The sequence below is a fragment of the Pleurodeles waltl genome, chromosome 6 (assembly GCF_031143425.1).
Source record: "Pleurodeles waltl isolate 20211129_DDA chromosome 6, aPleWal1.hap1.20221129, whole genome shotgun sequence".
NCBI lineage: Eukaryota > Metazoa > Chordata > Amphibia > Caudata > Salamandridae > Pleurodeles > Pleurodeles waltl.
In genome coordinates, this window is record NC_090445.1 from 1,216,546,175 (window position 1) to 1,216,570,614 (window position 24,440).

The window sequence follows — 24,440 nt, forward strand, 5'->3', positions numbered from 1 at the left end:
GTATCTTGATCACTTCCAGGTGAGTAAACTTCAATTAAGAGTTAGCAAGCAAGGGTATTTGGACATGTACACACTGTGTTGGTGGGTGGAGTTAGAGAAACAGGGCCTCGTGGAAGTTGCAGGCAGATCTCTCCCTCTGCTTCCCAACACTTGACAAATGTTATCCTACCAGGTGAGTAAACTTCAATTGAGAGTTCGCAAACAAATGTATCTGGGCTAGTGCACAATGTGCTTGTGGTTGGAGTTACAGAAAAAGTGCCTCCTAGGAGATGCAGCCAGGTCACTCTCTCTGCTACACACACTGTACAAATGGTATCCTCCCGGGTGAAAACACTTTGTGTGTGAGTTCACTAACGATGTATTGGGACAAGTGACCACTGAACTGGTGTTTGGAGCTAGAGAAAGAGAGCCTCCTGGGAGTTGCAATCAGGCCATTCTCTCTATTACACACACTATACATATGGTATCCTTCCAGGTGAGTACCCTTCAATTGAGAGTGTAGACACAGAGATAATTGTACACTTGGCTGGTGTTTGGAGTTACAACAACATGGCCTATTGGGCTTTGCAGTCAGGTCACTTCCTCTACTTCCCAACACTAGACAAATGGTATAGTCCAGGTGAGTATACTTCATTCGAGAGTTCAGAACAAGTATATTTGGGCAAGTCTCCACTCCCCCAGGTATTCCTGTCAAACCCTCAGGATTCAGGATGGCCTAGACCTTCTCCTCTAAAAGTCTTAACAGGGTACTTGGAGGGCCATCACCCATCTTTTTGACATCAGCTGGTGCCTGGGGACTTATGGGCGACCTTGCCCTCAGGTCATTCCACCTCTTCCTAATGTCCTCCTTTGTGCTCAGGGTGGTGCCTGCAGCATTCACACTGTTGTGGACTTGGGCTCTAAACAATTGTGGTTTTACCTTTATGAATATGTCCACCTCAACTCATCTTGGGAGTAACTGGGATTTTTGGAATGTGACATGGTGGGAACAAATGGATGACAGGGACTTACTTAACAGAGGAAGTGCAATAGGGAGTAAATAGAGAAAAGTGTTGTATGGTATGGTGGAAAAAGGGGTGCCTAATCTATATAAAAATTGATAAATGTGGGTTGTGGTTGTTTGGTTCCATATGGAAATGCAAAGGATTGTGGTCTGTGAAGGAGTGTGTTTTATAGTGTGCTTTGCAGGTGTGTCTACTGGACCAACGTGTGTCAGCTGCGTTGTGTTTGAGTTCATCCAGTGTACACTTGTCTTTTACTTTGCTGAACGTGGACCGCAATGGCTGACCACCATTGTCAGACCACCACTGCGACTGTGTGTTTGTTATAAGCTCGGTGGTTGGCTGAGTTGCTGATGGCGATTGAGGTTGGACCGACTAGATAAGAGCTGCTGCACCGCTGGCAGTCTTCCTTTTATGCTTGGCAGGCGGCGATAAATTCTCCTTACCTAATTGCATCTCCTCCGTCTGTCGGATCTTGACTGCAATGCTCCACTGACTGTAGAACCAGATGCAAAACCACAAACGTCAGCCTTAAAAACAGAGGGGAAAAATACATGGAAAAGTGTGGGATAACTTCTTTAAAGGTTTTAAAATGTTTATTAATCTTAATTAATGTTTTCTATAGATTATGAAAAATGTAAATGTATACTTTATTTAGTACATTTTTCACAGGGGAGAAAAATTGCAACAGTTCGTACGCATGAGTTTTAGTTATGACAGATATGTGGTAGGCAGCACGGAGCAATGAATAACTTTACTCACAATGTGAAGTATTTCACTGCTGCATTTGGGTTCCACTAGAAGGGGGGGGGCATACAGCTCCTAGAACTGGTAAAATATGTGGGAGCGACCCAGTGTCACTAGATAGAGACAAAATGGTACAATATATGTCCTTGGGACGATCGGTTGGGTGGATTGTCTCAGAATACTGTTACATGTCCTGGCTATAAGCAGCACCCCGTAGCCTTAAATATATACATTATTTAATAAAATTTGTTTAAAAAAAAAAAAAAAACATTTTTAGAAACAGAAATCATGTATTTCCTTTAAAATACTATGTAACTTAATTTTATAATGTTTCTTCCTTTCCAAACTTTATAAATTATATAAATATTGGCTTCTATTGTTTTTTAAATTACTTTTTAAAATTGTATTACAAACAAATAATTATATTTTAAAATATATGTACTTCAATCAATTTATAGTATTCATTATGGTTTAATACCTGCATATTTAATGCACTTTCCTACTCATAGCCCACTATGTCTTACATCCCACGCCTGAATTTTGTTTTTCAAATTTAGTTTAGGCATGTTAATATTTTTTTAGATTCCTAAGTAAATAACAATTACATTAGTACCTGCATATTAATACACTTTCTCACCCATAGCCCCTGTATCCCTAACATCCCTCTCCTAAACATGAGATTCAAAATCAAATCAAATGTATTAATGTATTATTTGTATTATTGATATATTTATTCTAAATTAATACAATAATAATTGATTAGTACCTGACTATTAATAAACTTCCCCAAACATAGCCCCTATATCGGCAACATCCCACTCCTAACTATTAATTTGTGAATTAAATTAACATAACAAAATACAATATTAATATAAGTAAAATATTTTCTTTTTTAAATTAATACTTTAGTAATTTTAAAACGTGAATTAATTACTGAGTATTACTACATTTCCTCAACCATAACCCTTGTATTCCCAACACCCCACATTTAAAATTCATAAAAAAATATATATATATATACTTCTATGTAATATTTTTATATTAATTGTAAATTAATACTGTAACAGTTAAATTAATACCTTAGTATTTCTCTAGTTCCCCAACCATAGCCCCATTGTCCCAAACATCCTGTTCCTAATATTGAATTTGTAAATTAGCTTATCATATAAAAAGCTAATATATATATATATATATATCTATACATACACATATATATTTAAGTTAAGATTCCAGCAATTTGCAAAATAAGTTCATACCTGACTAATAATACTTTTCCCCACCCATAGACCGTGCATCCCTAACATCCTGACCATAATTGCTGATTTGTAATATATAAATATTATATACATTATATTTTAAAATTAATTTTAATATTTTTTGTTAAAATAAACTAATAAATAACTTATTAAAATGTCTACTTTTTAAGACTTAACATACATACCAACACCTACCAGAATGCTTAGTAAAGGCATACATGGCAAAGGCATGCATGGTAAAGACACATGGTTGTGGTTAAGACTCAAACACTGGTCCTGTGTTCCCATGCCTTCCCTGAACCCATATTGCACTGAGCAAAGTGTATTGTTGAGTTGGATCCAGTTCTCAATTTTAGTGAGGATAATACAGCCAAAAATTTTAACTACAGAATTTAATAAAGAAATAGGCCTGTAACACAGAGGGTTCTGTCTGTTCTCCTTCCTAAACACTGGAACAATGGTCGTCGATTTCCATGACGGGTATTTAAATGAAAACTGCAGCGTTTAAAACATTGGTGATCAGAGGGGCCTGTAGCAGGGTTTTGGACTTATAGAGGTCCACAGGTACCTCTTCAGGCCCTGCCACCTTGTTAAAAGGGCTAGCCATAATAGCAGAATGATGGAGACTTTGCTACGAGATCTGTTGCCTCTTCGTGCCCTGATGAATAAATCTGCTTTAAGTGTGCCACACAATCATCGGGGTTAATGTTCGATCCTAGACCATCAGACAAAGGCAAGAATACCTGTTTCCCATTAATAATCTCCCAGAAACCTGTAGTGTCTCTGGCTTTACAAGCAGAGACTAAATACTCCTGTGCCTCCTCCTTAATAGCTATCATCGTCTTTCTGATAGCCTCATGATAAGCTGCCCTTGCCAAAGTGATGATCTGCTAATTCCTTGGGTGAGCATTAAGGGCTTTGAGGAGCTTACGGTTGACAGCCCTGTATTCTTTGTCAAACCATCCTGTTTTCCATGTCCCCCTATGGCCCAGATAGCTGAAGTATGATTGTTTTATTAACATGATTAGGAGCCTGAAAGGCATCCAAGATTACTGTAGATGTGGTATTAGAGGATGTCCGTCACCAGGCCCTGCTTGGATCCAGTGAGGGAATTGGTCAAAGCAGGTATGGAAATTCCTTGCCACTTTATCTGAAGGCAATTATCTTTTGAGGTCAGCCCAGTTCTACAAGGGGAGGCAACCGCTATCAGGTACGCTGAATACAACCTCAATGGGGTTATGACCGCTATAACCATTTTGGAGCACCCCACCTGAACAAAATAACGGTTCCGAATGCCTGGATATAAAAACATAGTCAATGGTTGTACCTAGGCCCCAGCCAACAAAGGTAGGGAGTTACTTAAGAGAACCCCCTGCCATATCCATCACATTAGGGAGGCCCGCATGACAAAGAGCTTTTAACAGCCTTCTCCCCTGTGGTCAGATGACCTAGAATAAGTGAAAAAATCACTAGTCACAAAAGGTTCTGCTACTGAATTGTTCAGGCCCAATTTGGCATTGAAGTCCCTTCCTACAATAAAGTTACAAAAATTAAAACAGTAAATGATCTAGCCTCCAGGATCAACACAAGTTGAAACAGAGCCTCAAACTGACATCCTGGGTCATACACAAAATTATAAAACTTTGCAAAAATAAAATTACATTTATGAGCCAAAACTGTCTACAAGATCTGAATCCCATTATGCTTGTATGGAACCTGCACAACCTTGAGGAATGTAGAAATACGAATCATGAATGGCCAAGCCACCCCAAGCTCTTTACCCCTGTGAAGAAATAGGAATATCAGAACACTCAGAGACATCCCACATGATAGTTTTGCAGGCTCAAGTTTCTTGAAGCACGATTATGTCAAACTAAGTAATAAAATCAACCAACTTAGTATCTGATTCCTTGGCCCTAATCCCAGCAATATTCCAATAGTTAAGCCTAATAGCAAGGTTCTGTTCTTGCTTCATAACACTGTGTGGGGGAGTGGCTGCTGGTACCATACCTGAAGATGGGCTGTTGGTTGGAGATTCTAACCATCCGTCATTGCAGCCTAGGTCCGACAATGCAAGAAATCTGTTGGAAATGGGGAGGAGAGGGTTCCCATTCCCACATGCCAGTAGGGGGACCTATGAGGCTCTACCTGCGCCTTTGGCCATAGGTGTCTGTAAAAAAAACCCTAAAGGGAAAATGTCAATGCAATCGTCCAAGGCAATCCGCCTGCTAGAGCCATGGATCAAAGGGGGGCCCAAATTTGGATGTGTACAGTTGATCACAATGGAATCCTCCCTCACGTTTTTGGTAGAAACCACCCACCCAACCCCCTTCACGAACAGGATGCCATTGTATTCATTGATGTTGAAAGTTAAATTGCGAGTTAGCCAGTGACATACCTTATTCTTCACCCAGGAGGTCAACTCCTCCTTGGAGGTAAAGGTCAATTCAGGAACACCTGTCATAATGGCAACATAAGGGCAGCACTCTGGGGGGCAAATTAAGGCAAGCCAAACTCATACCAAACTGACAACTCACCCCTATTCCCTACTCAGAGCTGCTGTGTGGCTCTAGGGTGGTGCCAAGAGGTGGATTTGTGTTTCTACAATTCTAAGCCCCAAATAATTTACCCTTACCCATGCTGCTAATGGTATGTGTCCCAAATAGATTGTTCCCAACAGAAGTAATCAATTGTGGCAGACAGCAACCCTAAGCAGATGTCAAGGTTCAGATACGTATGGAAAAAAGAGCTCACCAGAAAGTATTAATGCTGTTGGAGACCCTAGCCAGTAGGGATTGCCCAGCCCAGCCCAGCCTCTTTCAGGCTCCGATGGGTGCAGATGGACCCACTGTTATCCTGGGCAGCATCCGGGTGTGTCCCGTGCTGCGTGTCCAGGCAATGCACTATATAGCACTGGTGAAGGCAGCAGCGGGTGCAGGTGGTTGGTAGGGCCACCTCCTGGGCCCCATGAACTCCTGGGAAACATAGTCCTGCCAAAAGCACTCCCACACTGCAGCTCCAGGCGATGCATTATATAGCACTGGTGAGGGCAGCAGCAGGTACAGCTGGTTGTTAGGGCTGCCTCCTGGGTCCCACAGACTCCTGGGACACATAGTCCTGCCAGAAGCACTCTCACACTGCAGGTCTAAGAGATGCACTATATAGCACTAGTGAGGGCAGGTGCAGATGGTTAGTAGGGCTGCCTCCTGGGCCCCATGGACTCCTGGGTCACCTAGTCCTGCCAAAAACACTTCCATGCTGCAAGTCCAAGCGATGCAGTATATAGCTCTAGTGAGGGCATCAGCGGGTGCTTAGTAGGGCAATCTCCTGGGCCCCACGGATTTGTGAAACACAAAGGTGGTCATTATGACATTGGCAGTGAGTGATAAAGTGGCGGAAATACCAACAGTCTGGCGGTAATTACTGCCAAATTATGACCATGGCGGTGAGAACTCTCGTAGACAGCCAATGTACCACACCATCCGCCTGGGCATTAACACCAGACACCACGGCGGTAGCTATCATCAGCCAGGCGGAAGACAAGGTACCGGCCACCATATCATGACACTGCAATCCGCCACTATTTCCGGGGCAGTACCAACACCATCAGAAGCTTGGCAGAAACACTGCACAGAAGACAAAAGACTTCCCATCAGAGACACAGAGAAGAAGAACACCGCCATAGAACCTGAACTGTAAGTCTTCCCGATGCTCTTCTATGCCATACTCCACCTGGAACACCAACGCCAATGACGACGGTGAGCACAGCCGCCTAGTACACAAGGGAGGGAGGGAGGGAGGGAGGAAGAGGTGAGTGACACACACACACACATCACCCACCATTCACACACACACCATACCCACAACCAGCTGCAGACGAAAAACAATGGCACACGAACCACAGCATAATAATGCAAGGACAACAATAAGGCAGTACTGAGAATGTTTTGAATTGGAAAAGCCACCAAATGAACCAGTTAGATAACAAAGAGATATGTACAATTGTCCACAAAGGGCCAATAGCCAGTCCAAACTACTAAGGGCCCACATGGCCACAGGGCACACTCAAAGGTCCAACTTATATCCTGATAACATCAGCACAGAACTCTGCAGAGGCATAATTTGTGAAGTGGGCTGGCACCTCAGGGGAAAAGGGGTGAGGGGCACCTCAGCTGAAGTTGGGAACTTGCCCACTGGTTCTAGAGGGGGCTTTATGCCCATTATCTTTGCTGGGGGGTGCAAGGTCACAGTCTCTCAGGTGGGTGACTTGCCCACTGGTTCTGGAGGGGGCTCCATGCCCATTCTCTTTGCTGGGGAGTATATGTCACAGTCTCTCAGGTGGGTGACTTGCCCACTGGTTCTGGAGGGGGCTCCATGCCCATTATCTTTGCTGGGGAGTGCAAGGTCCAATCCTCTCAGGTGGGTGACTTGCCCACTGGTTCTGGAGGGGGCTCCTTGCCCATTCTCTTTGCTGGGGAGTATATGTCACAGTCTCTCAGGTGGGTGACTTGCCCACTGGTTCTGGAGGGGGCTCCATGCCCATTATCTTTGCTGGGGAGTGCAAGGTCCAATCCTCTCAGGTGGGTGACTTGCCCACTGGTTCTGGAGGGGGCTCCTTGTACAGCAGTCCCTGGAGAGTGGTCTACATGCCCTCTGCTGGAGGTGAGGGCTGCACTGTCTGAGCTGGAGGTGAGGGCTCCGTGACTACTGGTGGTGGTGGTGCCCTGCCAGCCTGTGCTGGGGGTGAGGGCTGCAGTGTCTCAGCAGGTGAAGGTGCCTTCTGGACAGCCTCTACAGGAGGTGAGGGCTGCTGTGTCTCAGCTGGAGGTGAGGCCTCCATGACCACTGGTGGTGGTGTTGGTACCCTGCCAGCCTCTGCAGGAGGTGAGGGCTGCTGTGTCTCAGCAGGGGAAGGGGCCTCCTGGGCAGCCTCTTGTGGAGGTGAGGGCTGCTGTGTCTCAGCTGGAGGTTAAGGCTCCTTCCCTGTCATGGCAGGAGGTGAGGGCTCCTTCCCTGTCATGGCAAGAGGTGAGGGCTTCTTCCCTTTCATGCCAAGAGTTGAGGGCTCCTTACCTTTCATTGCAGGAGCTGAGGGCTTATTCCCTTTCGTGCCAGGAGTTGAAAGCTTCTTCCCATTTATTGCAGGAGTTCAGGGCTTCTTCTCTTTCATGGCAGGGGGTGAGGGCTTCCTCCCTTTCATTGCAGGAGTTGTGGGATCCTTTCCCTTTCTGGCTGGTGGGGTGGGATTCCTACCCTTCATGGCTGGTAGAGCCGGATCCTTCACTGTCTTGCCTCGACGACTGGAGGTGCCTCCACTGTCCCCGTGGACTGTTTGGCTGAGGTGCAGTTAGGACCCTGCTCTTACGGGCAGGACGGGAGGATGGATGGGAAGGGAAGAGGTCAAGTTGGGCAAGGAAAAGCTTCTTAGTGACGGTGGGAAGGGATGAGGGAGGAGGGATGGGAGTGGAGGTTGAGGGAGTGATTGTTGGAGGAGTTTGTCTGCTGGACTTGGGTGCAGGTGCATGGGCAGTGTGCTGATGTGAGGTGGATGGCTATTGGGTGTCAGTGCTTGTGTTGGTGTCCTTTAGGAGGGGGGGCAGACAGAGTGAGAGAGAACACAAGGGACGCGTGGACAGATGTTGTGGAGATGTCTGCTAGTGAGGTGTGTGTGCTGCTTGGTGTGGTGATGCTGGTGGTGGATGTTAAAGCAGTGCATGCAGGTGTAAGTGTGGACGTGACTGAGGGAGGTGTGGGAGGAGGAGGAGGGGGAGACAGTGGAGGCAGTGGATGTGGTTGTGTGTGCAACTGTCTGGTGTTTGCATGTGTGCTTGTGGGCTGAAGTGTGGTGCCTGCGTTTGACTGTGCCACTCTTGTGTGATGTCTTGTGTGCATGTCCATCTGTATATGTGCATGGGATGGGTTGGGGTTGAGGAGACTGGTACTGGGAAGTGGTAGTTGGAGGGGGGACAGAAGGAACAGGGACAATGGCTGCCATCAGAGAGGAGGCCAGAGCCTGAATCGATCTCTCTTGGGCCACCAATCCACTGTGGATGCCCTCCAGGAATGCATTGCATTGCTGCATCTGGGATGCCAGCCCCTGGATGGCATTCACAACAGTTGACTGCCCTACAGAGATGGATCTCAGGTGGTCAATAGCCTCCTTACTCAGGGCAGCAGGGCTCACCCCTCTTGGGTGAGCGGGCATGGGCAACTCGCTGAGGAGCTACTGGGAGGGCGGTGCTGGTACGGGGGTGGCAGCTGTACCTGCAGCTTCCATCGGAGGAGGTATCTGAGTCAGTGTTGTCACTCCATGTCTCCGCCGTGGTGCTCCGCTTGCCCTCCGTTCCACTAGTTCCCTCTGCGTCTGTGGGTTCTGCCTCCTGGGTCCTGTTGGATGCAGCTCCCTCTGCCGCCGGTGCTCCTGCTCCCCGCCAGATGATGCTAATACACACATGGACAGGATGACACAAGAAAAAAAGGGGGAGAGAAAAACGGAGCACTGGGTCAATTACAGCACCAACACCACAGATGGCATACACAGTACCGTCACACATAGGGATCAGGCTTGAGCACTATGCAGTGCACTGCCATTCAATTGGCTATATGCCACAGCAAGATGAGGGCCAGCCACCGCCAACTGCACCTCTCCTGGGACCCACTAAGCCCTGTCTAACATGGAATTCAACCTAGTTAGGTTACCTGAATTTGCCTTTCAACCATTACCCTTGAGCTGGATCACACTGCAATATCTAGCCTGGCATTAAGGGGGACCCACTAACTGACACCCACCACCCGGATCCCATGCCACCTACCTATTATTGTTGTAACGCCCACTGTACCCACCCTTGTGACTGCTGTGATGCCCTCAAAAGGCCATCCAGCTCTCGGTGAGGCCACCGCCAGTATGCGGGCCATCAAGGGGTCAGGTTCTGACGGGCACCCCTTCCTTGTTGGGAGGCCAACCCCAGCTGGGCCTCCACAGTCTTCCTTTCCCAGCATCTCAGGTCCTCCCACCGTGTCCGACAGTGGGTGCTCCGCCTGCTATAGACTCCCAGGGTCTGCACGTCCTTGGCGATGTCATGCCAGAATCCCTTCTTTTGATGGGCGCTGACCTGCAGAGGTGATACAGAAAGGAGAACACCATTACACATACAATCCAGCCTGTCACACATATAGCCCACCAGTCCCGTTTACATCACCACTGGCACACACATCACCCGGCGCCCACCATGTACACTACCACAAGACATCCCCCGCCCCCCGATGACACGATGCTTGCACACACATCTCCATGCATCCTTCCCACATGCATTGTGCCCAAGATGTACTCACCTGTTGGTCTTGGGGCCCATACAGCAGTCCATACTGGGGTAAGACCCCATCCAACAGTTGCTTCAACTCCTCCGCATTAAAGGCAGGGGCCCTTTCCCCGGTCACACGGCCATGGTAGGTTCCAGACACAGGTCACAGCAGCACATGCAGTATAGGTGTTCTCCTGTGGAAAGTCAGGAAACAAGTAAGGATTTAGATAGAAAATGGCGGTCACGTTCACAACGGTGTACACCGTCTCGCCGGCCCTGATCCCCATTTCCCACTGTACTCCATAGAGCCCCATATTAGCCAATGAGGAATTGCACGGTGGTGCAAGACCACCTTCCACCACGACGCCTAACGTGGGCGGAGTAACTTCACTTCCACCTGTCCCAAGATACAGGACAGGCGGTCGCCATTTCGTGGTGGTGGACAGCGATCAGATTAACCATAAATGTGTCACTACCTACAACTGCACATACATTGCCATTCCCACTGTCCCATCACATTGATGCTCTATGTACACTGAGGTGGTGGTTCCATTGTTCACATTGTGACAGCCTACTCGCTCTTGTGTCCCTTAGATACCTATCACTGCACATGAATCGGAGGAGGAGACAAACCCCCATGTACAGACTCCTTGTGGACTTGGCTACACTGGAGGACAGGCACATTATACTCACCTATAGACTGGACAGGGCCACAATCACAGAGCTGTGTGCCCAATTGGAGCCTTAACCGATATCATCTATCCATCATCCCACTGGGATCCCCCTCTTGTGCAAGTGCTATCAGTGCTCCATTTCCTGGCAACTGGTTCTTTCCAAGTGACAGTGGGCTTGGCAGCAGGAATGTCACATGCAATGTTCTCAATTGTGCTGACAAGGGTTTTGTCTGCCTTGGTGAAACACATGTGCAGCTACATTTTTTTCCCCCCAGGTGGAAGGTTTGGCACTGTGAAGGTAGGATTCTACATATATTGCGTCCCACCCCCTCCTTCCAGAATTAATAGGTGTTCAGGAATCCGAAGAGTTTCTACTCACTGAATGTGCAAATGGTGAGCCTGGCGGACCAGTACATCTCCCACATCACTGCCAAGTATCCTGGGTTGGTGCATGACACCTTTGTCCTGAGAAATAGCAGCATCCCAAATGTGATAGCCCAACTACAGAGGCACACAGTGTGGCTAATAGATGAGTCAGAGTCCGCACCTACTGTATGTCAGTGTATGCCTTTAGGTGTTATCCCCATAGCATTGTGTTAGGCTAATGTTTGTCCCTCAATACTTGCAGGTGACTCTGGCTACCCAAACCTAGTGTGGCTGCTGACCCCTTTGAGGAATGCCAGGACAGGGGCTGAGAACCGTTATAATGAGGCACATGGGTGAACCAGAAGAATAATCGATAGGACCTTTGGCCTTCTGAAGGCCAGGATCAGGTGCATCCATCTGACAGGTGAATCCCTGTGCTACTCACCTGGGAAAGTTTATCAGATAATAGTGGCATGCTGCATGTTGCACAACCTGGCGCTCAGACGACATGTGCCTTTTCTGCAGGAGGAGAAGACTGGAGATGCCCCTGTGGCAGCAGTGGACCCTGAGGACAGTGAGGATGAGGAGGCAGAGGATGAGGATGTGGACAACAGGACATCAGTTATACGTCAATACTTCCAATGACACACAGGTGAAACAGTGGAACTGATCATTGCTATGACTATTGATTTCATCTTTGTGGCTGTAGCTTGATGGCATTCACTTCCTTTGCATCTCAACTTACTGTCACCTATGGCTTGTTATTTTACAGATGTTGGTGATATGACAACAGTGTCCTGATGTGATTACTACAGACAGTTACAGGTCATTAATTGTATGCTATCACAGTGTTCAGATCATTTGCACCAGATTTGACTATTCCGGTAAATGCACATTATCAACACATTAAATATTATCAGTCAGGTTGTGTTCAAGGGTGTTTATTGTAGTGCTATAAAATTGAGGGAAACGTGCAGTGGAAGGGGGTGATGGTAAAGGAAAGTCCGGGGTATTGTTCCAATCTGTTTATAGCACAGGTCCAGTGTCCAAGGGTCCATAGGAAGGGGAGCAAAGGCAGTTCAAAGTGGACAGGGTGACAGGGTGGGACACAAGGGGGACAATCAGGAGAGTCTCATTTCCTGGTGGCGGTCTTGGTCTTGGCAAGTGTCTCTGGATTCTGTCTGGGTCATAGGTAACATTTACAGGGTGGTTCACCTTCTGCAGGGGAAGGGGTGCTGGTGGCCTGTGGGTCCTGTGGCGGGGCCTCCTGCCCACTAGCTGCACCAGAAGTGGTGGGCTGGTCAGTAGGCTGGCTAGTGGTAGGGGCCCGCTGGTGTGCTGTCGAATCCCTCATGATGCTGGCCCTGTCTGCCAGCACCGCGGCTATGGAGATCATGGTGGTGTTGAGGGCCTACAAGTCCTCCCTGATCTACTGATGGTGTTCCTCCTGCAGCCGCTTGTTCTCCTGCATGTTGTACTCCCCCTGGCGCACATCAGTCCTCCCAGTGTCCCTGTTGCCCTGTAAAAATGAAAAAAAATAGAGCTATTTTTTAATTACACTCCAAGGATATATATAGAAAACCACAGTTGTATATCTATTCAATATAGATTTAAAACGTATGCCAGAAACTCATTGTCTCACAAGTCCCAACATAAGGTGTGCAAACTGGCACTATATTCCTATTACTTCGATTATTTAAAGATACTTCATTGGATCAATCCTATGTTTCATCGATCTGTTTATTATACTTTATAACAAATTAAATAAATGAATCAAAAACAGTACTATACAGAAAATAGCTAAAGATAATAGAAAACAATACAGACCAAATATTAGACCCCACATAAAACTACAGACAACCATAACACTTATACCACATTCATACTCAAATATAACCAGACTCAACCATAAAATCCTAAAACGTACGTGATACGAATTCTAATACAAAATTCATCCTTGAATCATATACAAATAGACATATATATGTCCAATGGCATGTGTAGCTGCAAATACACATGCTGTGCACTGTTCCTGCATCTAGTGTTGGGCTTGGAGTGTTAAAAGTTGTTTTTCTTCTAATAATTCTTTTCGAGTCACGGTACCGAGTGACTCCTCCCTTTCGGCTCCATTGCGCATTGGCATCGCCTCCATCTTAGATTGTTTTCTTTCCGCCATCGGGTTCGGACGTGTTCCTCTTCGCTCCGTGATTCGAATCAGGAAAGTATTAAAATCATCGAAAAAATGTTGGTATTGTTGTGTTTGGGAAAGATCTTCTATCGATACATCGGCACCGCCAAGACAACCGCTTTGGTGGCCCTTCAGGGCTTCCGCGCCAAGCCAAGGCCTGGTCGGCCCGACCACACCCGTCGACGAAGCCTCATGGACCGGACCCCCTTCCGTTTCTGTCCGACGTGCTACGCTAAGTATCCATACACAGACCAGCATCAGGTCTGTAATCTGTGTCTGTCACCGGAACACAGGGAGGATACTTGCGAGGCCTGCAAGGCCTTTCGGTCGAAAAAGACCTTAAGAGATGGAAGGGCGAGACGCATGCAGATGGTGTCGAAATCGTCGCCACACCTTGACGTAGAAGGGGAGGAGATGGCTATCTCCATCCAGGGATCGGAATCGGATGACTCCGACGGAGACCGACCGCCGACAGCGGGCCAAAAAGTGAGTACGCCTGCCCCGACCCAACCCCAAAGTCAGACGAAAAAACAAAAGGCCTCGGGGACGCCACTGCCTGAAGGCCATGGCTCGACCCATAGGAAAAGCGGTGACCAAGCAACACCTTCGGCACCGAAGAACGCCAAAATCGTGCCGAAGTCTTCCAACTCGAGTCGAGAAACCAGCGTCAAAAAAAGCCGGCATCGCCTTGTCGAAGGCACTAAGCCTCGAAAGAGCCTTTCGGAGCCGAGGCCAACCATCACCATGGGCATTTCGGTGCCGAGAAAACTGACTTTGGAGCTGAAAAAGACCTCTTATACATAGGAACAAGGGCTCTCCAAACAACTGAAGGAAAGGCGCAGGTTTGAAGAGGAGCTGGACATTGAAGAGTTTGACCAAACTCAAGCAAGAATACAGATCTATAAGGATCCTGGAAAGATTCAAACTGCCCCTCCTCTCAAATTTAAAAGAAAGTTGGCTTTTCAACCCCAAACAGAGACTGAGACTGATCAGCCAAGAGCTAAAGTGGCTAGAGAGACATCACCAACTCGCCATTTCTCTCCAGAAATATCACCACGACATTCGCCACAAAGGACAGGGTCACCAATTTGCACGCCCACTGCACAGTCACCCACACATACTGTGCAAACACAGGATGATGTAGATCCATGGGACCTCTACGATCACCCTGTCTTGGACAATAGCCCTGACTGCTACCCCTCAAAACCATCTCCTCCAGAGGATAGCACCTTCTATACCCAAGTTTTGGCCAGGGCTGCATCATTCCATAATGTCAGTATGCATTCGGAACCATTGGAAGATGACTTCCTCTTTAATACCCTGGCTTCCACGCATGCGTCATACCAAAGCCTGCCTATGATACCAGGCATGCTTAAGCATGCACAGCAAGTGTTTCAAGAGCCGGTTAAGGGAAGAACCATCACTCTGAGGGTGGAAAAAAAGTACAAGCCACCCCCGTCGGACCCAGTGTTCCTTACGCAGCAGCTCCCACCGGACTCTGTAGCAACCAGATTTGTTCGGCACTGGACTCCGCTGACACTGCCGCAAGAACTGTAAACACGGCAGTCACAATCAGGAGACATGTTTGGTTACGAAGCTCAGGATTCAAACCTGAGATACAGCAGGCAGTGTTAAACATGCCGTTTAATCAGCAGCAACTGTTTGGGCCGGAAGTGGACACAGCCATCGAAAAGATGAAGGAAACTGACACGGCCAAGGCCATGGACGCGCTCTACTCTTCCCAGTATAGAGGGACATTTGAAACCACAATTTAGGGGAGGTTTTAGACAGCAACCTTAAGAGGCATCCATCTCTCAGGCAAAACCCACCTACCAGTCCCAATACCAGAGAGGGGGGTTTTGTGGATCATTCAGGGGACAATTCCCAAGATCAAGGGGAAAGTTTCAGCCTACCAAGCAGGCCCCCAGTAACATACAGTGACTCCAATGTCACACTTCCCCAACACACGTCACCAGTAGGGGGAAGATTAACAATCTACCACAAACATTGGTCAGACATAACCACGGACACATGGGTTCTGTATATTATCCAACATGGTTTCTGCATAGAGTTCACACATTTCCCTCCAGATGTTCCCCCAAGAGCGCACAAACTGTGGGCACAACATCTAGACCTGTTACAAATAGAGGTACAAGCACTATTAATAAAACAAGCCATAGAAATAGTACCTCACCACCAAAAAGGAACAGGGGTTTACTCCTTATTCCCAAAAAAGACAAAACACTGAGACCAATTTTAGATCTCAGGACATTAAATCTCTTCATCAAATCAGAGCATTTCTACATGGTCACACTACAAGATGTAGTTCCCTTACTAAAACATGGAGAATGCATGGCAACACTGGATCTAAAAGATGCGTATTTCCATTTACCCATCCATCCATCTCACAGAAAATACCTCAGATTTGTCATACAGGGCAAATATTACCAATTCAAGGTACTGCCCTTCGGGATAACAACAGCGCCGAGTATTTACAAAATGCCTCGCTGTAGTAGCAGCTCATATAAGGAGACATCACATGCACGTATTCCCATATCTCGACGATTGGCTAATAAAAGCCAACACTCAACACCGGTGTCAGAATCACACGCAGTATGTTATAGATACCCTACACAAACTAGGCTTTTCTATAAATTACCGAAAATCTCACCTGCAACCATCCCAACTACAACAATACTTGGGAGCAACACTCAACACACAAAGATCAATTACCACTCCAAGCCCACAGAGAGTTCAATCATTTCAAACTATGGTGTCATACATACAACCAAATCGCCAGTACAAAGTCAGATTTGTCATGAAACTCCTAGGCATGATGGCCTCATGCATCGCTATTGTCCCAAACGCACGGCTACACATGCGGCCCTTACAGCAGTGCCTAGCAAAACAATGGACGCAGGCACAGGGTCAACTTCAGGATCTAGTGTTGATAGACCGCCAAACACACTTTTCGCTTCAGTGGTGGAACCATGTAAATTTAAACAAAGGGCGGCCATTTCAAGAACCAGTGCCTCACGCCATTCTCACAACAGATGCTTCCATGATTGGGTGGGGAGCACACCTCAACAATCACAATATTCAAGGACAATCAACAAAAACAACTACACATAAATCACTTAGAACTACTAGCGGTCTCCCTAGCACTAAAAGCCTTTCAACCCCTTCTAGTCCACAAACACATTCTTGTCAAGACAGACAATATGACAACAATGTACTATCTAAACAAACGGGGGGGACACTCATCACAACTATGCCTCCTAGCACAAAAAAATTGGCATTGGGCAATTCACAAGAACATTCGCCTGATAGCACAATATATACCAGGCATTCACAATCAGTTAGCTGACAATCTCAGTCGAGATCACCAGCAAACTCACGAGTGGGAAATACATCCCCAGATTCTACAAGATTACTTCTACCGCTGGGGAACACCAGACATAGATCTGTTTGCAACAAAACAAAACGCAAAATGCCAAAACTTTGCATCCAGGTACCCACACCCTCAGTCCAAGGGCAATGCTCTATGGATCAATTGGTCAGGGATATTTGCTTACGCTTTTCCCCCTCTCCCACTCATTCCTTTCCTAGTCAACAAACTGAGTCAAAACAAACTCAAACTAATACTCATAGCACCAACGTGGGCTCGCCAACCGTGGTACACCACACTGTTGGACTTCTCAGTAGTACCTCACATCAAACTCCCAAACAGACCAGATCTGTTAACACAACACAAACAACAGATCAGACACCCCAATCCAGCATCGCTCAACCTAGCAGCCTGGCTCCTGAAGTCTTAGAATTTGGCTATCTAAACCTTTCAAATTAGTGTATGTAAGTCATTAAACAGGCAAGAAAACCGACAACAAGGCATTGTTATGCTAATAAATGGAAAAGGTTTGTTTTCTACTGCCAAGCAAACCAAATCACACCGTTAGATGCATCCATACAAAACATTGTGAGTTATTTACTACACCTACAAAAAGCAAATCTCGCTTTTTCTTCCATCAAAATTCATCTCACTGCAATCTCTGCTTACCTGCAGATTAAACATACAAAGTCACTTTTTAGAATCCCAGTTATTAAAGCCTTTATGGAAGGACTAAAAAGGATCAGACCTCCAAGAACCCCATCAGTACCCTCGTGGAATAGGCACCACTTTGAACTCTGCACCTGACCGGCCCTGAGCTGCTGGTGTGGTAACTTTGGGGTTGCTCTGAACCCCCAACGGTGGGCTACCTTGGACCCAAACTTGAACCCCGTAGGTGGTTTACTTACCTGCAAGAACTAACAAACTCTTACTCCCCCTAGGAACTGTGAAAATTGCACTGTCTAGTTTTAAAATAGCTATATGTGATTTATTTGAAAAGTATATATGCTATTGTGATTATTCCTAAAGTACTTACCTGCAATACCTTTCATTCAAAGTATTACATGTACAATTTGAACCTGTGGTTCTTAAAATAAACTAAGAAAATATATTTTTCTATACAAAAACCTATTGGCCTGGAATTGTCTCTGAGTGTGTGTTCCTCATGTATTGCTTGTGTATGTACAACAAATGCTTAACACTACTCCTTTGATAAGCCTACTGCTCGACCACTCTACCACAAAATAGAGCATTAGTATTATCTCTTTTTGCCACTATCTTACCTCTGAGGGGAACCCTTGGACTCTGTGCATACTATTCCTTACTTTGAAATAGTGCATACAGAGCCAACTTCCTACAATCAGGATGAAAGTGATACCCGCTACAAAGAAAACACAGAACAACACATAATAACGGTGTGCCCACTGCCACTGACCCCAGGACCCTGATTGTCTTGGGTGTGAGGTGTGGACTGGGGTCCCTGTAGAAGTAGGCACACTGCTGATTGATGTGTCCTGGGGACAGAGGTGTGGGGATGCTGGGTGGCTCTGTGGTGGACAGTGAGTGGGCTGGGGTGACCGACTATCCAGTGGTCCCTCATGGGCCCGGTTGTTGATCCAGATCCCGAAGTCCAGAGTTACTGTCATCACTGGGGGCATCTTCTGTTGGTTGACTGGTTTATCTTGGCACCTCCTCTCCGCTGACATTGGCTGGGACACCTGCGGGGATATAAGTGATGTATTATGCTTCATGCCTGTGACATATTTTACATCCCTAGCTTCCCCTCTATTGTTGCTGTTGCCCTGCCACATTGGTTTGTGTATGTTGATGTATTGTGGGATTATTTCCCCTATGCTGTGCATGCTTTAGTGATGGGTGTCTATGCAGGGCTGGAAGGGCTGTCCATGCATTGGTATTGCATGCAAGGCTTGGCATTGGGGTTAGTCATATAAGGGTTGATAAGTAATAAATGTTGACTCACCAGTGTCCAGTCCTCTAGCAACTCCAGTGAGTCCCTCAGGATGCAGTAATGCCAAGACTTGCTCCTCCCATGCTGTGAGCTGTGGTGGAGGAGGAGGGGTCTACTGCCAGTCCTCTGTATGGCGAGCTGGTGCCTTGATGCTATGGTACTTACCTTCCCCCGTAGGTCGTTTCATCTCTTCCTGATGTCGTCCCTTGTTCTTGCATGCTGTCCCACAGCATTTACCCTGTCCACGATTCTCCACCATAGCTCCATCTGCCAGGCAATGGATACTTGCTGTACCTGTGTTCCAAACAGCTGTGGCTCTATCCTGACTATTTCCTCCACCATGACCCGCAACTCCTCATCTGTGAAACGGGGGTGCCTTTGTGGGGACATGGGTGTTGTGTGGTGTGTGTAAGTGTGTGGGTGTTGGGTACTGTGGTTGGGTGTGTGCAGTGGGGTGCGTGAGGGATGTATGGGTGTATGTGGTGTGTGTCTAGTTGTTGCAGTGGTCTTGGTGTCAGTCTGGTGGCAATAATTTGTATTCGTATAGGTTTGTGGGTGATATGGGTGTGTGTTTTATAGTGCTGTGGGTGGGTGTGGTGTGTGTATGAGTGTCAGGTGTGTGTTTTTGGTATTGGCCAATGTTGTGTTGTTTTGTTTTTGGGTGTCCATTCTGAGCGCACTAGTGAGTACAGCCAATGGTTTACCGCCACTGAATCTCCACTGTGGTGATTCGCTGGTCATAATGTGGTGGGCGTTGTTTTTTTGACGTAACTGTATGGGTGTTCAGACTGACACTTTAACACTGACCTTTCGGCTGGTGGATATGTTTTTGTGGCAGTGTTCTGCCGGTTTGGTGTGTGTGTCTCATAATATGGCAAACGGATATTCTCCACAGCGACGGTATGTTGGGGGCCGTCACCGCGGCAGTAAGCGGTAGTTAACGTAAAGTCATAATTAGGGCCATAGTCCGCCAAAACACTGTATGTGGAGATGGACATAACCAAAAGGCTAGCCTTTTTAATTTGATTGTAGATAAGCCAGACATGGCACACATCTATTTTAAAGGTAGTACCATAATATCAGAAATGTGGTAATAGGGGGAATGTTGTTTGGGGATATTATGCGTCAAATAAATTCAAAGCAACCAAATTGTTGTAAAAAACGATATATTTATGTATATCCTGATATCAAGGTGACACACACTCCCTAATCCCAAGAAAGGTTGGATGGACATTTCATGTCATTCTTTTGGTTCTACTGGATTTGTTCATTTAGCCCTGAGGTTTAGGTTCAACTTGCAGAAGGGTTCTCGCCATGTTGGTACTAGTGATTGTTTTCTCAAATACTGTCCAATGTAAATTATTCTCAGTAGGGCCTTTGATTAGAAGATGAGTAGTCATTTGTGTTGCATTTCGCAAACGTGTTGCTACACTGTTTGCTAATTCTTGTTTTCACTTTTCTGAAAGTCATCTCTATGTACTTTAGTTTACATAGACACTCAGAGCCAGATTTATCAGAGTGTTGCATTGCCCTTGTGGCACTCTAGGTAACACAAGGGCAACCCCACACTAAAGTCAGATTTACCAAGCCACTCAAGAACACCTTGCGTGGCCTTGTGGTGCTTGGTGAAGCTGGAGTAATGTAAGGCAGCACAAGTCACTGCCTTGTGTTACTCTGCCCCAGGGAGGCACTCCATAGGTAGAGCATGGGCGTTCACATGCATACACCTATGGATTTTGGCACATTCCCACATTTACTATAAGTGGTAGACCTGGGAATGTGTCAAAATACTACACCTTGCTACTTCCTCTTTCTACATGCAGCATACGTAAAAAGAAGCAACACGCCTCAGAGGATCGCTTTTTTTGCAGGGAGGCGTCCCTTCCTGCACAAAATCAATCCTGCCTGCAATGTCCTTGCACTATGATGCAAGGGTGCCTGCAATGGGGCTAGGCACCCAAAAATGCACCAGCGCAAGAAGAGGACAGGAATGCCCCATATGATGTTAAATAGTCCTCATTCCTGCCCTCTACCTTTCACACAGCACAGCAAGGTGTTTTGCTGCGTTGTATTGCATGAAATATTGATAAATCTGCCCCTATACGAGGTAGACTATGTTAGTTAAATTACAGTTAGTCTGATTCCTCTCTTCCTGGGAACTTTTGAGGCCCAAGTTTATGCTTTCACTCTGGTCTTGTGTTCATTGCGTATGTCGTTACCAACTCTGCAAGTAAAAGTCCTTCTCACCGTCTGGCAGAGGTTAATCCTAAAAATTCATGCTGTTCTCTCTAATAAGAGTCTATGTGCCCTGTCTTATCATTTGCACAAGTAATAATGTACGTCAATAAGTCAACATTTTCATTAAATGGTTTGTGAGTTTACATGTAGAAACTATCTACCGGCAGAAACCATAGCCTGGCACGAGTATCTGTCACACTGAACATGTTAATCCTTTTGCTGAATCTTAAGACTTGTATATCATTTTCTGTATTTTGTACAGCTTTTTGATCACGTTGCTGAATGCTTGGGAGATTTCATGGACAAAAAGAGAATAAAAGACAAAAAACTACCAGTTGGGTTTACATTTTCTTTTCCTTGTAGACAATCAAAGCTAGATGAGGTAAGAACATACTTTTCTAAATATGTGGGGCACATTGGTGAAATGGAGAATGTGTTTCAAGTTTTCTTTTAATTTGATAAACGATAATGTATAGTACATATGCCTGCAACACCTGAAAGTCCATGGTCGCAGTCAACCTAAAATAATTATTTCTTCTCTCAGGGAAATTAGTTTATGACACCATGAAATGATCTGTTTTCAAAATATGGTAATTGAAGTGATGGCACACTTTATTCGGCATGCAAGCAATACAATACTTTTGTTTAAACAGTACGAAATCCAAACAAGCTTGAGAAAACAATTTTTTACTCAAAATCTTTCATTGTTTCTGCTACAGTAGAATATATATCCATGTGCACTGTTCTGAGTTCGTTTATGCAGGATAACATATATCAAAGAATATACATTTTATTTTTTTATTTTTTGGTGTATCATTTTGTAAAGTGCCATCCATGACTTGGTCATTACATTACATAAAATGACCATTTCGAATTGTGAAGTGACAGGAAAATTGCACAATACTATATCTAGAATTATTGCACTTTATCAATGTATTTGCTCCCTCTTCATTGTCACAGAGTGGACAAACCTCTGAGATCCCACTGCGTTCTCTGCCATTGTTGGAATAAAAGGGATTGGTCTGCCTAGAAATTCCTGTTTTTTGCTAGGTCTCTTTAGTCTAATAATGTCTCCCCTATGAAGATGAATGAAAACACAACACGAGATATCCCACAGCAATTTAGAAAAATATTCAAATTAATACATACAATTAAACCAAAACAACAAAAATCCAATCAGGAGAACTAGAGATGTGCAGTTTTATTTTTTTAAGTAAAATGGCGTCAGGAAGCAAAAAATGCTAACTGTGGTTAATTGGTTGCTCTATACTGGAACGAAGACACAATGGAGTATGAGCCAGAAACAGGGGCCAGGTTAGTCTCGCTGAAAAAAAGTTATTTTCAGATTCTGGCATACAGAGTTCAAAACGTAAAGATTTCACAGGAGGAGCTCAACTGATGTCAGCCTGGTGCCCGGGACATGGGGAGGCACCTTTTGGGGATCAGGAATTCACTCCAGCGTAGGCCAGCAGAACTCAGGCAGGTCCAGTTGCAGGTTATAGCAGGTCACTTGGACAGTAACAGGGAGGCTTCTGGAGCTTGTCCTGTCCCTGTAGCTCAGAACAGGCCAGCCAGCTGACTCTTGCATTCATGCAGGTTAGCCTGGGATAAAGGGAGAAGTCAATTTTTTCTTTTAAGAAAGCACAGTAGGCCTCAAGCAGCAGTATAGGCCTCTGTGAACAAGGCAGGTTTCAAACAGCAGAGCAGCCCTCTGGTAGCAGCAGGACAGTTCTCTGGGAAACAAGGCAGGCTTCAAATAGCAGGCCAGTCTTCTGAGGAACAAGGCAGTCCTTCTTCTGTAATATCCACAGGTCCTGAAGTATACTAGTTAGTGGCTCAGGAGATCCAATATTTATACCTGGTGCCTCATTTTGAAACGAGGGAGACTTCTGGTTCACCTCCACATGTGGTTCTGAAACGTTCCTTTCTTCCACTGCACAGGCTCTAATTAGTCTAGTGCAGGGGTCTCCAACTTTTCCTACCGCTATGAGCTACTGTCTCATATAGGGATATGATAATTCTATACAGTGATAAAATAACTTAAGAGAGCGTAAATAATTATTGCACAGGAGTGTTTTTATAGCAAAAGGTTTACATTTGTTGACCTAAGAATCAATTTGCCCCTTTGCTTTTGAGATATTAAACAGGAGAAAGAGAGAGGCAGAGAACAATTGAAATTATGATAGGAAGAGAAAGAGAACAAAAGAAAGGAGAATATCAACATGAAAGAAAAATGCAAGAGAGAAAGAAAGACAAGCATTTGCAATGCACTTGGTCTTACATTTTCTTGAGTACAAGCTTTTTGCGTTGTAAATTCGAAACTGGAAATTTCTTGCCACATAAATTGAAAATAAAAAGTAAAAGTTTGCTCGCAGTCAAACATATTATCAGCACAAATGCAATTATCCATGTAACAGGGTCGGTGTTGTTTGACTACTGCCCAGCGAGATTGTGCTGTGTAGGAAATAAATAGAAAAAAGTAGTCCAGAAACCATATGGAAAACACAGAGCCTCGTATGTTTTCCGTTGTTGGCTTGTGCGCTCGAGGAGGGCTAAACACCGGAAAAAGCATGACGTGTACAATTTTTTACTAATGAAATCAAGCAAATTTTAAAAGGCAAGCCCACAAACCAACCAAACTCATGGGCGTGCATTGGGCGTGGTTACAAGCCCATAGAGAGGTTACAGCAGGGACAGAGCGCTTTGGGCTCAACCCTAAAAAATAAGAATGAAGGCAGAAAGAAGCAGAAAAAGTCAGGGAGAGAAAGAAAATAAAAAAGAGCAAGAATGAGAAAAAATAAAAATGAAACAAAGGAATTGAAGGAAGAGCGAAATTAAGGAGAAAATGAAAGAGGAAGAAAAAAGAAAGTGAATGGTGTGGATGAAAGGGGAGAAGGAAAGAACAAATGACAAAGGAGTTTGTAGAAGAAGTAACGAATGGCATGACAGAAATATAAGAGAAAATGAAAGAATGAGAATAAGAAGGAAAGTAGGGAAAGAAAATAGAGAGAAAGCACAAAAAAGAGGAGATAAAAGTAAATAAATAAACAAGAAGAGAGTTGCAGATGAGTAATAGTGGCGGAAGAAAGGAGAAAAAGAAAGGAAAATGTACATTAAACAAATTCAACAAGAAAAAGAGATACAGAAAGAACGGAACAGAAAATATGAAGACAGAGAAAAAATAAAATACTGTAAGAAAGAAGGAAGGACAGAAGAAGAGAAAAAGAAAATAGGGATGCCAGAGAGCCGGTGTGCAAGATGGCACACTCGCATCACGTGTGTCGAAATGCTGCACGGGGGGCTCCTGTCCTC

At 45.4% G+C, this 24,440-nt stretch overlaps 1 protein-coding gene across 1 annotated transcript in view; it reads left to right on the plus strand.

The window, feature by feature from the left end:
- The window catches only part of HK1 (hexokinase 1), a 1,372,133-nt gene that overhangs the window by 230,823 nt on the left and 1,116,870 nt on the right, over positions 1-24,440 (plus strand). The window contains exon 4 of the mRNA XM_069240524.1: positions 21,391-21,510. Within this exon, the coding sequence (XP_069096625.1) occupies positions 21,391-21,510 (120 nt within the window). The remainder of the gene's footprint in view (positions 1-21,390; positions 21,511-24,440) is intronic.